This window comes from Alosa sapidissima, chromosome 24 (assembly GCF_018492685.1).
Source record: "Alosa sapidissima isolate fAloSap1 chromosome 24, fAloSap1.pri, whole genome shotgun sequence".
In the NCBI taxonomy this organism is placed as follows: Eukaryota; Metazoa; Chordata; class Actinopteri; order Clupeiformes; family Clupeidae; genus Alosa; species Alosa sapidissima.
In genome coordinates, this window is record NC_055980.1 from 21,910,549 (window position 1) to 21,927,084 (window position 16,536).

General features: G+C 45.3%; 1 protein-coding gene across 1 annotated transcript in view; it reads right to left on the reverse strand.

Moving 5' to 3' along the window:
* Window positions 1–1,434: 1,434 nt before the first annotated feature.
* The window catches only part of LOC121700050 (COP9 signalosome complex subunit 1-like), a 23,772-nt gene continuing 8,670 nt past the window's right edge, over window positions 1,435–16,536 (reverse strand). The window contains exons 6-14 of the mRNA XM_042082718.1: window positions 16,441–16,518; window positions 14,680–14,734; window positions 14,153–14,238; window positions 13,507–13,601; window positions 13,101–13,206; window positions 12,876–12,956; window positions 10,154–10,291; window positions 2,379–2,513; window positions 1,435–1,758 (exon numbers count right to left, since the gene is read on the reverse strand). Coding sequence (XP_041938652.1) covers window positions 1,687–1,758; window positions 2,379–2,513; window positions 10,154–10,291; window positions 12,876–12,956; window positions 13,101–13,206; window positions 13,507–13,601; window positions 14,153–14,238; window positions 14,680–14,734; window positions 16,441–16,518 — 846 coding nt within the window. The 3' untranslated portion in view covers window positions 1,435–1,686. The remainder of the gene's footprint in view (window positions 1,759–2,378; window positions 2,514–10,153; window positions 10,292–12,875; window positions 12,957–13,100; window positions 13,207–13,506; window positions 13,602–14,152; window positions 14,239–14,679; window positions 14,735–16,440; window positions 16,519–16,536) is intronic.

Below are 16,536 nucleotides of genomic sequence, written 5' to 3' on the forward strand. Positions count from 1 at the left end.
TATCAGAAAATAAGTCCCGACAGGGAGAACAGAACCCTGACACGCAGCGATATGTCTCTTTTACATTTATTTGTTACCGTTTCGTTGTGGCTTTTGCTGAGAAACATAGTTCGCTGAAATTGAATCAAACGTTCTTTAGAACTCAGCTGATCAACTGTCTGCCTTCACTTTTGAATGGAAATCTGTTGCCATCGACAGCGGTCATTATTTAGAGGTCCTTGGACAAAAATAATGACCGGTAGAACTTTGGGAAATCCCATTCAAGTCAACGGAGCGTTCTACTTGCATTGTGAAGAGCTGTATAATAAAATAGATTTAACAGACCTCCGAACGTTGGGAAGGCCCATTCATGTGAATGGAACTCTCTGCAGCACTCTGAAGAGCCGTGTAATAAAAACTCAACCTAATATTCAGCTGCTGTAACCTTGATTTGGCATGGTGTGTATACTCTCAATAATAATGACATGCAATTTCAGAGTTCATTTCATAGTCTTTCATTTGCATTATTAATATAACATGACATCCACCGTTTTTTGGCAAAGGTATACACATTCCTTAAGGAATATTGAACATTCAACCATCGCTGTTTCGGTTGGTGCAGTTTACAACACAAAAACTCCTTGTGATCTTTTCATGGAGTGCTGTTCTAATGTTGTATCCTGCCACTTTCTGACCCTAAGATGTACAAACATTTTTTCGTGACGTTGCATGGAAACCTTTGTATTGGTCAGGGCGAATTCATTTATTCTGTTGTCATTTCTCTCTGGGGTCAGGCAGGCACTCACAACAAACAAAAGGAGTAAGAAAGACCAACGAGGTTTTGAATCTTTTAAACATCTATTTATTTTAAAATCACTCATCTGGTCGCCCTTGGCCACCAAATCCACAACGGAAGCACATTTGTGTGTGTGTGTGTGTGTGTGTGTGTGTGTGTGTATATAGGTGTGTCTGTGTGTATATAGGTGTGTGTGTGTGTGAGTGTGTGTGTGTAAGTGCGCACATGCACGTGTGTATGCAGATGCGATACTTCAAGCTCTGACGGGCAAACAAACACTTGACGTCTGTAACGTAAAAGACGACAGACCTGCACTGCTACCTTGCGGCACTGCTGTTGCTGCTTGACAACATCTCCCCATCCCCACCTTCACTTTTTTGTTTGTCTGTTTGTTTGTTTGTTTGTTTGTTTGGAATCGCAGCTCTCCATCCTTAAGCTAGAAAACAAGACGCCAACCTGTATCCTCTCCTCTTTCTGTGACAGGCCAGAGTTGGGGCGGATGGAGGAGGAGGAGGAAGAGGAAGAGGAGGATGAAGAGGAGGAGGAGGGGTGGAGGAGGAGAGGAGGGTGGAGGAGGAGAGGAGGAGGGAAAGAAGAGGAGGAAAAGGAAGATGAAGATGAGGAGGAGGAGGAGGAGGAGGAGGAGGAGGAGGGAAAGGAGGAGGAAGACGAGGAAGAAGAGGAGGAGGAGAGGAGGAGGAGGGAAAGAAGAGGAGGAAAAGGAAGATGAGGAGGAGGAGGGAAAGAAGAGGAGGAGGAGGAGGGGAGGAAGAGGAGGAGGAAGAGTTGGATTAGGGTAGCAAGCCAGGCTCTGGCTGAAGTGGGGGGAGCCACTGAGAGAGACAGGCGGATGGAGAGAGAGGGGGGGGGGGCTCCCCCTCCCTCCATCGGGGATCGGGGTCGGGTCGAGGTCACACGTTGGTGCTGACCCGCGTCTGGCTGATGGCCGCGCCCAGCTCCTGACCTCCATCTCTGGGGGGACACTGGGAAGCAGATCACAGGAAGGGCCTGCATCATTAACTTACTCACCATGACGTTATCATTATCATTATTTATCAGATCAGACAGTTTGCTAAATTATTATCCATGATGTTGAGTTATTTATCTGGACTGATACAGCTTTAAAAATCATGACATTGCCAATGAAAACTAAAGTGAATATGTGACCAGTGACACACAAACACATAAAAGGCAGCTCGTGTAATCAGACTCAGACTTATGTTGTCTGATGTGACACAAATTAATAGAAGCAAGAGAGAGAAATAATCCCAGTGAGAGAGATAAAAAAGAGAATAAAAAGATTTTGTTGGTGTGATAAAGTGGCGTTAGCGCTTGATGATTGGTTGGCTGAGGTTCAAATCCCGAAGCCGCTGTTGCGAGCCTGCCATGTTGGATAAAAGTCTACGCTAAACACAGTCACTCTGCTTTTTTACTTTACTTAGAGAAAGAAAGAAAGAAAAAAGAAAGAAAGAAAGAAAGAGAGAGAGGAAGCGAGAAAAGAGGAAGGAAAATAGACAGACAGAGAGAAGGAAGGGAGGAGAGAAAAAAAATGGAGAGAACGACAAACAGAAAAGAAAGAGTGGTGTGTGTCCAGACGCCTGACCTTGACGTGGATCTGGTTGCGGAGGACGGCCGCTCGGAGGATGGTTGCCGTGGCGCGGCGCTGGAACTCACGGCCGGTCTGCAGCGAGCGCTCAAACGTGCTGCTGCGCTGGTCCACGTCACGCGCATGCAGGATCTGAGGGATGGACACACACACACACACACACACACACACACACACACACACACACACACACACAAATATGAGCACAAACACATAATAGACAGATACATACCGCAAAGGCATTCAAAAGTGCACACAAACGTACAGCCAAACATATTTAACACAAACACATAAACACACAAACACACTAAACAAGTTAGAGTACGGAAACAGAAGTCCTCTCGCGACCCCAGGAGCTGGGGCAGAGCAGCAGATGGGGGGAGGAGTGTGTGTGTGTGTGTGTGTTGGGGGGGATGCGACAGAAGTAGCACACAGACTCCACTTCCCTAATTATCGTAAGACTCAGATCAGGCATCCAAATGCTCAACCCAAACATGAATCGCATCGAGAGTGAGGACGCACGCATGCGTGTGTGTGTGCGTATGTGTGTGCGTGCGCATGCGTGTGCGTGTGTGTGTGCCCCACGTAATCTCTTTCATTCACACACACACAGAGCTCGTCCATGTGCCCAGATTTCGAGAAAATCTGCTGCCAAAAATGTTGAAGTGTACAAATATTTGGTACTGTGGTGATCCCACTATGGCTGCAGTGAGGCCTCGCTGGGATGAGCCCAAGCAGGAACATGATCAAGCATTACACAGAGATCAGATGGAGATGAGGATGGAGAGAGAGAAAGAGAGAGAGAGAGAGAGAGAGAGAGAGAGAGAGAGAGAGAAAGAAAGAGAGAGAGAGAGAGAGAGAGAGAGAGAGAGAGGAATAGAGTCATAAAATCCAGGTCTATGGACAACAAGAGGAGAGGAAACGGAAAGAGCTATGGAGGCAAGAGAAGAGAGCAAGACAGAGAGAGAGAAAGAAAGAGAGAATGAGCGTGAGGGGGATAAAGAGAGCGAAGGAGAAGAGAGCGAGGGAATAAAACAGGAGGCCAGACAGCAACACAATGGACCAGAGAAACAAGAGAGAGAAAAGGAAGAGATGGAGGGGGAAAAAGAGAAGGAACGAAGAGCCATTCCCACAGACAGAAGAGGCAGAATCCGAATCTATAGAGCACTGGAGCAGAGCAGAGCAGAGGAGAGGGCTGCGAGGGCAAACGCCTCAGGGAGACAGAAGATGGAGAACGACAGAGAGACACAACGAGAGACGAAAATAAAATAAAAGAAGAGAGACAGGCTATGACCAGACGGAGATGAGAGGAGGCATGCCTGGACTGCGCTGACCAGAGAGGGGAACAAGCCCGCAGGAAGACAGGCACAGAGAGAGAGAGAGAGAGAGAGGAGAGAGAGAGAGAGAGGAGAGATGGAGAGAGAGAGAGAGAGAGAGAGAGATGGAGAGAGAGAGAGAGAGAGAGAGAGAGAGAGAGAGAGAGAGAGAGGGAGAGAGAGGGGGAGAGAGAGAGAGAAGCAAAGGGAAAGAAGGAGAGGCATAAAGAGGGAGAGTACAATAACAAGAGGAATGAGAAACATAAAGAAGATGAGAGATAGAGTGAGGAGAGGAGGGCAGAAAAGGAGAAGAGAGGGAGCCGTGCCTTGAGGCTGACTAAAGGCTCAATGCTAACAACACAGCTAACGCTAACAATAAAGACAATGCACCAACTAGAATGAACCAGCGTCCACATTGCTAACAATCATCATCAAGACAACGGTTACCATAACGACCCTGACTTACGAGGAAGAGAGCCTCTCAGAAATAGTCTTCCTGTCCACTGATGTGATGTCTAAACTTCAACAACTTGCATTTATGTAGTGTGTCATCAAGGCATCTTGAAATCAGGTTTCTTGGCCAAGTATACTTGCATATACAGGGAGAATTTGTTCTCTGCATTTTACCCATCCAGGGGTAGTGTACAACACACCCACACACACAGTGTACACCCATTCATACACACACACACACACAGAGCAGTGAGCACACATACAGTACACACCCGGAGCAGTGGGCAGCCTTAATCCTGGCACCCGGGGAGCAGTTGGGGGTTAAGTGCCTTGCTCAAGGGCACCTCATATGTGGATGTGGGAGAACGCTGTTCAATCACTCCCCCCCACCCACAATCTTTCCTACCAGTCAGGGATCAAACTGGCCACCCTTCGGTCATAAGTCAGATTCCCTAACCAGTAGGCAGTGAAGAAGGAACCTCACCAACCACCACCAAGGTGTAGCACCCACCTGGGTGATGCACGGCAGCCATTATGTGCCAGAACGCTCACCCAAACACCAGCTTGAGGTGGAGAGTGAGGGAACACAGTTTTAATTCGATGGATTCATTTTACATTGTTGATCGTACTAGCTAGAACAGTACTTAAAGGGGACATAGAATGGATGAATTGAGGATTGTATCGAGTTCTCTGATGTTAAAATAGTATATATTCAACTTTGATTTATCAAAAATAAACTCAACTGCAATTTTACAAGCCCAATAAAAAAAACTTATATTTAGGCTGGGTGTTGAAATGGTTCTTTTGACTAAATGGCGCCCTCTTTGGTAACCACAATTGAACTATAATTGCTTTGTGATATTTGACATCACATGTAGGCTTTGTTCTAATTCGCCCATTTTTTAGTGGCTATTTCCAAGTTCAAGATGTTCATATGAAGGAGGGCACAACCATGCCTCATGTTCATGATGGCTCTTTGGTTATGCACAGCCTATCCTAATTAATCAAAACCAAGGCAAAAATGGTTTCCATTCCATGTCTCATTTAAAACTCCTTTATTTTTTTTTTATATAGTTGTAGTTATTGTTGGCAGTGTGGGTGGGCTTTAAGAGGGAGACACAAAAGAAAGGAAGAGAAACAAAGAAAGACAGAATAAACAAAAGGATGGAGGAGGAGTAGAGAGGTGCAGATGATGAGTCATGAGACGTATATGCATAAGTAGAGTAAAAAGAATGAGAGAGAGACTTCATGTATCTGAGGTGTGCATATGGCAGAATGTAAGGATTAAGGACACAGACAAAGCTAAGGATAGAGGTTTAGCAGCACGGGGGGGGGGGGGGGGGGGGGGGGGGGGGGGGGGGGGGGGGGGGCATGAACAGAGAGAGTAAAGAAATAGATAAAGACACATGCAGAGAGTTGAAGAGAAGAAAAGAGAGAGAGAAAGAAAGAAAGAAAGAAAGAAAGAAAGAAAGAAAGAGAAATACAGAAAGAAGAAAGAAAAATACAGAACGAAAGAAAGAAAGAAAGAAAGAAAGAAAGAGATAGAGGGAGAAGAAGTAAGGAAGTAGATAGATGAGTCATGACATCCATGTCTATGAACAGAACAAGAAAAGAAGAGGAAACGAAAAGAGCTATGGAGGCAAAGCTAGAAAAAGAAGATGGAGAAGCTCAGCTCAGTATGGAGAAACGTAGAGGAGTGTGCCTTGAGTCTGACTATCAGGGAAAATGAGGAGAGAGAGAGAGAGAGATAGAGAGAGAAAGAGAGAGAGAGAGAGGGACAGAGGGAGGGAGAGAGAGAGAGGGGGGGAGAACAAGAGGAGGATGAGAAGGGGTGGGGGGTAGATGAGTCATGAAATTCATGTCTATGGAAAAATTCATGTCAATGGCAAAGCTAACAGAGACACAGTACGGAGAAACACAGGGGAAAATACTGCAGCCTTGGTATTGAACACGAGGGGGAACACAGGAAATACTGTACTGCAGCCTTGGTATTGAACACGAGGGGAATGAATGAGCAGATGGACAGACAAAGAAAGAAAGGAGAAGAGGGGGGAGGAAGTGGAGGGAGGCATCAGGTGCATGTGTACGGACAGAATAACAGGAAAAATGAGACATACAGGCACAGATGAAAGGGGCCCTCACAGCAGGAACGAGAACTATAAAGATAACTTGAACCATCACAATACGAGCGCCCATGATGACCAACGATAAGGACAGTTTCCCTTCCTGTTGATGAATGTGATGTCTAAATGGATGGATTCTGATTGGCCATCACTTTGGTATCGTTCTCAAAATCGCTCTGAAAGTAATCAACAGTACTGTTCCTCATGTCGTTATCATTACAGTTTGTGCGGGATGTTGTCATTCATATTAGGTAAGAGCGATACTTTTTTGTGGCCATCGTTATCGTTATTGTCTTGGTGAGAAGGGCCCTTAAAAAAGAATGGAAAGTATAAAAGGAATATAGCACATCGATAAAGACATCTAGATAAGGAACGGAAAAGTGAAAAGAACCCACACTGCAGCCACAGGATGAGTGGGATGAGAGCAGAGTGCCAGGGGAAACACCAAGACGAAGCGCAGACACACAGACACACTCAAAGGCAGAAGAGAAGGCTGCTGATTGCTGACGATGATTGTTGCTGTTTTGTAATCCTTCCCTTCTCTTCTCTTATGATGAACCTAACGCACCTTCTTCACGTCTTCTGTCTTCAACAAGTCAGATAGTGAGAGAGTGAGAGAGAGAGAGAGAGAGAGAGAGAGAGAGAGAGGAGAGAGAGAGAGAGAGAGAGAGAGAGAGAGAGAGAGAGAGAGAGAGAGAGAGAGGCCCTGTAGGAGTTTTCTGTGAGGTGGTGGATTTGTTTGATTTACATTTTTAGTCTTATGTCTTTGTTGTTGATTTAATAATTTATTATGTTTAATAATTTGTAGGTTTGTAGTTTTTTTATAGTCTTTAATCTAGTGAAGATTTCTTTATATGCAAGCTCTCTTATTTAACCAAAACCTCAGTTTGTGTTGTTCCCTGACAGGAGTCCTCTGGTCCTTCCTGTAGTCTGTCGGCAAAAGACCGGATTATGTTGTGCAATTGCAAATGCTTATTTTAGAATTACTAGTGTTATGACATAACTTCAGTTACTAACATCCAGTTTAACACAGTCAATCTATTTTATCCCAGAGAAGTGCAGATTTATTGTGAGCAAGATTATTTTGCAAACTGTAGAAACATCTGTGTTTAGAAAAATGTCCAGATAGTCAATACTAGCAGTGACAAATTATTCCTCAAAGATTCAGAACAACATCTGAGTCTTTTGACTGTGTCTAAATGCTTTTCTTTATGGTGACATCCTGCCTGTCTCTTGAGTATTAGAAATTTGCATTGATGAGGAGGTCTGGAGGTGCTGCTAATTAAGTTGTTTCTGAGGGCCTCTAAAGAAATACAGTCATCTTCCTACCACTTTTCATGTTCAATAAGTCGCATCATCTCCATAAATAGGCCTAAGTCTTGCATACAGGAAGTGTAGAATCAGTCACAAATCTGATATTAGCCTGCTACACAACAGAAGGATTTACAAATGAGGGGTTAGCAAGCAAAAGCAAAAAAAAAAAAACAAAAAACAAACATTTCAGGCTATGCAGGGTGTAGGCTATTCTGACTCTTTCAACTGAGACATCATGCCATATCTTCTCACACAGAGTTGTTTCTGAGGGCAGGGCGCCCTGCACCCACGCAATGCTCCGCCGAACTCTTGTAACATCTCGCATCGGCTACTGCAATGCAATCCTGACAGGCATCCCAAACAAACTCATCCATCACCCTCATCCACAACTCTGCAGCACGCATTATCACCTGCAAAATCCTCCCAACATGTTACACCTCTCCTGATACAGCTACACTGGCTCCCTGTCTCTCAACGATCAGCGTGAAAATCCTTTTGTTGACATTCAAAGCCCTCCATAACCTTTGCCCTCCATATAACACTACAGACCTATATACACCCTCCATTCACTTCGATCATCTACAGCCGGATTGGTACTGACAATACCACAATGGTTACAAAGGATTCTCCTACGCTGCACCCAAGCTGTGGAACTCACTCCCCTCACACCTCCACTCTCTACTCCATCTCAAGATTCAAAACCGCTCTTAAAAGGCACACACTATGCAGGTTTTTTTAGCTTAATATGCACGTTTTTTTAGCTTAATTTACCTTCATTTAACAGCTTCAGAGTCATTGGAATGGTTATATGACTTTTTTCGGGTTTGAATGGTGGCCGTCTCGCTTCCCCCTAGCGCCTGTGAGCGGAAAAACCACCCTTGCAACTGTGGGCCGGCGGGCCGACGGCCTCAGTGTCAGGAAGTATAACGAGTGTAACGAATTGCTTTACTGCATTTAAATACACATACACGCCAGGCACCGGCTACAAAAAGGTAGCGATGGAGTTTCTCAGACATTTGTCATGACAGAGCCAGCGAAAAAGAAGCAAAAACCGAGAAAACGGTAAGAAAATTGCCAATACTGCATAGTATACCTTTAAAACCCACCTTTTTAAGATAGCTTATGGACTTTAATGTGCCTTTTATTACCACTAGGTTTTTCATTTTGTGCACAGATTTTTTTTTTCTACTGTGTTTTACTCACTGTAAAGCGACCTTGGGTGTTTTGAAACGCGTTCTTTAACAAATAAAATGTATTATAATTATTATTACTACTACTATTTTTGTTATTATTTTGATCATCTGGGGAGAGGAGGAGATGAGGAGACTAGTGGGCTTCATGCGGTGCCTCACTTATAGAGCGGCAAAACATTACACATGTCTCATGGTGCGCACGTGCACACACACACACACATACCATCAGCGCCCGGCATCGACTCCCACAGCAAGGTACGCACACACACACACTGTTGGACTGAGACGTGTAAAGTCTCTCGGGACAAAGACTAGAGGCAGAGCGGACATGGAGACAGAGAGAACAGAAACAGCTACAGAGACGTGCACACAGAGAGAGAGAGAGAGAGAGAGAGAGAGAGAGAGAGAGAGGAGAGAGAGAGAGAGGAGAGAGAGATAGAGAGATAGAGAGATAGAGAGATAGAGAGATAGAGAGATAGATAGAGATAGAGAGAGATAGAGATAGAGAGATAGATAAAGAGAGAGATAGAGATAGAGATATAGATAGATAGTAGATAGATAGATAGATAGATAGAGAGAGGGGGGGGGAGAAGAGAGTAGAGGATAGAAGAGAAGAGAGAAAGAGGAGAGAGAAGAGAGAAGAGAAGACAGAAAAGAGGAGAGAGAGAGAGAGATGTAGAGAGAGATAGAGATCAGTGAAACAGGTATTTGATAGGGTCTTGTTGTTGAGGTGAGACGTGTGAAAAGAGAGAGGAAGACTGAAAACAGGTGTGGTGTGTATTGCCTGGTGTGTGTGTGTTGTCTGGCGTGTGTTGCCTGGTGTGTGTGTGTGTGCCTTGCTGTGGGAGTCGATGCGGGTGCTGATAGTGTGTGTGTGTGTGTATATCGATGTGGGCGCTGATGGTGTGTTGTGTGTGTGTACCTTGCTGTGGGAGTCGATGCGGGGCGCTGATGGTGTGTGTGTGTGTATATCGATGCGGGCGCTGATGGTGTGTGTGTGTGTACGTATCGATGTGGGCGCTGATGGTGTGTGTGTGTGTATCGTATCGATGTGGGCGCTAATGGTGTGTTGGTGTGTGTGTGTGTGTGTGTGTGTGTGTGTGTGTACCTTGCTGTGGGAGTCGATGCGGGCGCTGATGGTGTGTGTGTGTGTGTGTGTGTGTGTACCTTGCTGTGGAAGTCGATGCGGGCGCTGATGGTGTGTGTGTGTGTGTGCGTTGTACCTTGCTGTGGGAGTCGATGCACGCGCTAATGGGTGTGTGTGTGTGTGTACCTTGCTGTGGGAGTCGATGCGGGCGCTAATGGTGTGTGTGTGTGTGTACCTTGCTGTGGGAGTCGATGCGGGCGCTAATGGTGTGTGTGTGTGTGTGTACCTTGCTGTGGGAGTCGATGCGGGCGCTGATGGTGCCGTCCAGGATGAGGCGGGTCAGCTCGTCCTCCAGCGCCGGCAGGCTCGTGTTGAAGGCCACCGCCATCTTCCCCATATCAGCAGACACATATGGGCTGAAGTACTGCAGAGAGGACACACACACACACACACACACACAATTTTCAATTTAATTTCACTTACAGAGTGCCAAAACATTACACGTCATGGCGCTTACACACACATCAACTCCCACAGCAAGGTACACACACACAATTTCATTTTATTTCACTTATAGAGTGCCAAAACATTACACGTCTCATGGCGCTTACACACACACACACACACACACACACACACACACACTTTAATACAACACCTAATGTCACTACCATGGTAAAACAAGAACTTTAACGGTACATTACACAATGCCATTGACCCATCAATATCTCCACCAGGCTTTCCTAATCCCCATTTGCAGATGGACATCTTTGGTCTAATTGCAAGATGGTGGTGATTAGTACAAGCAACACCTTCCAATCGATTCGCCAAAGCCCTCCACATCTCCAGGCGAGATATTGGCTTTTCTGGCTATCAGTTAATTAGTGCGTCTGAATTAATGTCGTAAATTAATGTCGCAAATTATCTTCTTTGAGCGTCTGTGATGACTTTGATGCAGGCAGCCAAGCGCCCTTTCAACGTGTGTGTAATCACCTGCTGAACCCCCTTGGGAGCCGGGTTCATGAGCGCACGCACGCACGCACGCACGCGCGCACGCACGCACGCACGCACGCACGCACGCACGCACGCACGCACGGCATCCTGCGTTTCCCTCCTCTGCCCATTACCATGGCAACTCAGAGTTGTTGGATCGACCACACCTGCATGATTTAGCACCAAGCAATAGCAGCAGTGCCTTTCAACAAGACTTTATAACATTAGCTGCAGGTGATTGGACCTTGCCGAGTGGTGCTTGGAGAAGTTATGACTCTGTGTGTACTGAGACCATAGCTTGTTAAGAGAACATCTCCTCTCGTAGCACGCACGCACATGGTTAAAAATGTGTCAGCCAAATGTAATGTAATGTAATGTTATTGGGCAGACACTTCTTCTACAATGCCTTCTGTCCTGGCTTGTCCACATGAATTGATGAGTCGGACGCCGGAGGGAAATAGATGTTTTGGGGGGGGGGGGGGGGGTACAATGACATGCTACTGTGTTGTCACTGCCCTCAAATGTTTTTTTCTTCCAAAACAAAATGGCGTCAAAGTTCAATACCATAGAAGTATGCTCAGTGCCGACTCTTGAGCGGTCGGCTAAAGAGAGTAAAGGCGAGGCTGTTACAAATCGGTTCTAAAATGGGTCTTTACTAGCGTATTGTTGGTCTAAATGTGAATCAAAAAGTTGAATCCTGATCAAGTTAATTCACAGGAAGAGGTACATGATCAAAGAAAAGTAGAGCTCTATGGTTTAGTCTTGCTCGGAGAACGAAACCAGTTTATTAGGGGGTTTGTCACTACCGGTAGACCACTACTCGAAATCCCCAGAAGGCTTTTCCTCTTAGTCACAGGTGTTTATGAATCATAATTTATAATTGAAAGTTAGAATTAGACCTATAGGCTGATTACAGATCAAACGTGAGCAAATGACAATGTTCTATTAAGACAGTAGCTAGGTTTCCATCCAACTTTTTAATACTCATTTGACCTTTCGGATAATTCAATTCACTAGAGGGGGTGGATTAACTCTTTATTTGCATCGGTATAATGCGACTGAAGTTGATGGAACCAGTTTATTCGTATTTGTAGCATTCCTTCCTACCCGCGTGTTTCCACAAACGTTGCCCTGACGACCTTACATTCTGATCCAACAGCCGCTCAGAACGCCTCCCTTCAATTCAGGGAATTGTCAGTTTTAATTTGCCTAACACAGTACATGGTAATGCACACATATGCCAAATTGTCATGACTGAATACGCTTGCACTGCGAATGAATGGAAACCCAGCTACTGAAGACAAAATGACTGATTAAGAGATGTGATTATATGAGATACATCATCTGCATGTGGTGTACTGTCTGGGTGTCTGCAAATGGCATCTTCTCTATTGGGACACGTTAAGGTAGGCTAAGCGATGCTGAGTGGTTAAAGGAACCGTATGCAAGAAATGTATTTCAATTAATCATAAAATGGCCTTGGTATGTCATTAGACATTAAGAAATCATGTTCATTTAAAATACTTATATCACTGGCTAAGCGATGCTGAGTGGTTAATGAACACGTAACACGAGAGAATATAACCTCATCCCATCCTCCGAGTGCACTAGCAAAAAAAAGCGATCTTCTTACACAGCACTGAGGGGGTATTCCAAGTACGTGGTTTAGTGACAAACCTGGGTAAGTTGAGGGGTAAACATCCTACAACAAGGGCCCTTTGGCATTGTTTTGTGAGGAGAATGAAGCCAAACAGCTCTTCTATTAGGAGGTTTACTCATTACTCTGAAATAACTTACCCAGGTTTGTCACCAAACCATGTACTTGGAATACCCCCGTGGCTGATTGAGGTGTGTGAATAGCTGAGGGAGCACTAAAGGGAGGGGTGAGTTACCTCTCTGGTGTGTTTGGTTTGGTATTTGGGTCAAATATAATGCAAGTCCCTTTGGACATAATGCATCTGCTAAGACATAAACAAAAGCATAAACAATAAACATAAACAAACGTGACATGTTACCTGTATGAGGGCTCTGCTCCGGATCTGGGCATAAAGTGCAGGGACATGCGGTGCCAGGTACATATCCAACAGCAGATTATCCTGTGGGGAGGTGAAGTGAGAAGGTGAGTAGGCAAGATGGGTGGGGGGAGGGTGGTGCCATTACGTGTGGGAGCATGGTGCAATTACCATAGAAACCTACAAGGGGGTGGAGAAAGAACCCTGCCATCCAGGGAAGGTACTTACTCTTACTGTGTCCATTATCTGCAGGCAGGAAGCATACTTTGACTCGTAAAATGTGAAGATTATTTCTCGAACCTGCGGCTCCAGCTCTAAAAATAACTTAAAAGAGCTGGGGAGGAAAGCAGAGACACACACACACACACACACACACACACACACACACACACACACACACGCACGTACATACCACTTCTCTGTATTGGCGGGTGTTTACAGGAAGTCACATTAACATTTCAATCAATGTCACGGAAACACAGAACACCCTGAGGGAAACCCAAACAAAACAAAAACAACAACGCAAACAAACCCAGGAGAATCACACCATGAAACAGACGCAAGGGAATCAGAATCCTGATGTGCTTCTCGTCCGCTCTCAACCTCAGTTAGGAATGTGTTCCTTCACACTCACCTGCTTGATATGACATTCTTCTGTAGTTCGCGCCGATCGAAGGTGGCAAGGCCACATAAGCCACCATATACGGCTACGTTACTAGGGGAAAGAAGCTGGAACAGGAAGAAAAAACAAACGATTTATCACACCATCTGTGCAAATGAAAAGAGACTGCAGCAGCTTTGTACTGAACACTGCCTGAAACCGAGTGCGTGCGTGCGTGCATGTGTGTGTGTGTGTGTGTGTGTGTGTGTGTGTGTGTGTGTGTGCGCACTTGTTTCGTTATTAGTCAGACGCAAACAAGGCAGCTTTCAAAATATCTCTCATCCTCCGTAAGTGACACAGCAAACATTAGACAAAATTAAGAAGTCATTCTCATTACATTCAGCATCCCACTAAGACATTCCACACAATGGGCTTTGGAGACGCTGTTGTTTACTCCTATTGGCCTTGCAAGGGACCCACTCTCTCCCCAGATAGAGACTGTGCTTGGCTTGAGCATGGCCAGCACCATGCTCTGCCAGCCTTTGACAAGCTCCTAGCCACCAGGACAGATAAGTATGTTGACAGAGAGAGAGAGAGAGAGAGAGAGAGAGAGAGAGAGAGAGAGAGAGAGAGTGAGAGTGAGAGTGTGTGTGTGTGTGTGTGTGTGGGTGGTGGTCACCTCGGGAAAGTCACAGTGTTCAAACGATGCAGACAGAAAGCATTTGGCTGCTTGCTTATATTTCCGGGAGGCTAGCTCTGCCAGACCTGAAGAGAAGCCAGAGAGAGAAAGGGGGGAAAAAAAAACAAGACTGAAATAAACCTTCTTAAACCAGCCAGCCATGCTGTCCTAGGTAGTCCAATTTAGGTGCCTAATTATCTGGCACCAGGGAACAATCACACTTGATGGTTGCTCAGTAACAGACAGAAGGTAAACAACCCAATGAGTAAATAAAATAAATAACAATTATATTTTCTTCATTCCCTTCATTTAAATATTCTCCTCGTGTAGTAACACTGTTTGAGGCCATGTCTTGCGGGTGACTCATCTAATCTTTTTCTAGTTAATGAAATCATGTTTGCAGGATCACACACACACATAGACTAAAAAGCGTCGGAGGAGTGTGTGTTTTAGTGAAGCCTGTGACTGACAAATGGTCAAGTGTGTGTGTGTGTGTGTGTGTGTGTGTGTGTGTGATGGTCCATTACCTGCAGCACATTTTAATTTGGTGCAGATTGCCTGGCCATCTCTCTCTCCCCTTTGCTGAAATGACACAAACAGGAGTAGACTGAAGGCACATGCTTCCTTAGATGATAGACGGTGTGTGTTTGTGTGTGTGTCTCATGAGCTTCGAATGTTCACTGAACACACACACACACACACACACACACACACACACACACACACACGTGCGCAAGCACACACACGCGCGCACGCACACACACACACGCGCACGCGCACGCACACACACATCAAACACATATGACATAAAACAGGCATAGGACAGGCAAACGTTCGTTTCCATGCAAAGCATGGCATTTATCAATCTGTCTATCTATCAAGTCTCAACTCGTGTAAGGCCGTTTTTGAGGCGGCATGGCACGGCGCAGCATAACAAATCGGCGGATGATTGGAAAGTTGAAGAGTTGAATTCATGGAATACCGTGGGCCCAAGACATCCTGCGCATTTGGAGCGCCCTCTCTGTAATATAGCCTATTATGGTGACATGTTCGATGGCTTAAGACGGCCAAATGTGGAAAGAATTACTTTCGCTTTGGAAAGCGCAACAGCCATAAATTACTTTTTTCAAGGGACAAATGGCAGGTGTCGTAAGGTTTTATAATGAATGTATTTGTAGTGTGTAGTGTGTGGACATACAGTCTGTTACACTTAAATTTCCATAGTTGCATGGCTTGCTTGATGACACTTTTCTGGCTGTCAACATTAACATGGTTCAGCTGGACATGCAACGTCATCAAGATATCGAGATCAGAAATGTTTGTCTTTTGGACATATTATGCACCTCCATGTTGTAAAATCTAGGGGCGAGGCCTCTAAAATGAGCACATATAGGGGCATGATATTTAAATTCTGTTTGCTTTCAGCTGCCACATTTACCAACACACATTCATTCTTACACTGGAATTGGAGTGATCGTTGGATTGGAGGAACGTTTCATGAATCACTCGTGAGCTCTGTCGTAAGATGATTCCTGCGCTTAGATCTGCGCTGGTTTCTACGCTCGGTTGATAAATGAGGGCCAATATGAGTCTCTCTCTCTCTCGCACATACACACACACACACACACACAATATGAGCCTCTCTCACACAAACACACACACAAGGAGTCCCTCACACACACAAGGAGTCTCTCAACCACACATAATATGAGTCTCTCTCTCTCCCTCTCTCACACACACACACACACACACACACACACACACACACACACACACACGAGTCTCTCTCTCTCACACACACGCATAACATGAGCCTCTCACAGACACACATAACATGAGTCTCTCACACACACACACACATACAAGGAGTCTCTCAACCACACATAATATGAGTCTCTCTCTCTCTCTCTCTCTCTCTCTCTCTCTCACACACACACTCTCACACACACACACACACACACACACAATATGAGTCTCTCTCCCTCACAAACACACACAACATATGAGTCTCTCTCACACACATATGTTAACCATAAACAGTGCTACGACTAATATTTCAAAACACAAGAGTAACAAATACTGTGAGTTCTAGGTAATCGTAAACAATAGTCCCAAGGCATCGAAAGCCTTTTCGGAACACACACTTAAATCAGAAAATAAAGTTCTTCTGGTACATGTTAACTTTGCAGTCTAGTGTGCTGCGCACAGCTCGCTAACATGCCACAGAGTGCGAGTGTGACAATGAGATTGAGGCGCAGTGACACGCGGACGACGAACGCATCTCTTACCTCGGCTATTTCTGGTGTGGACTCGGCCTTCGTGACGTAGCTGAGGACGTGTGACCAGTTCTGGAGGTAAACGCTGACCTGGGGAGACAAGCACAG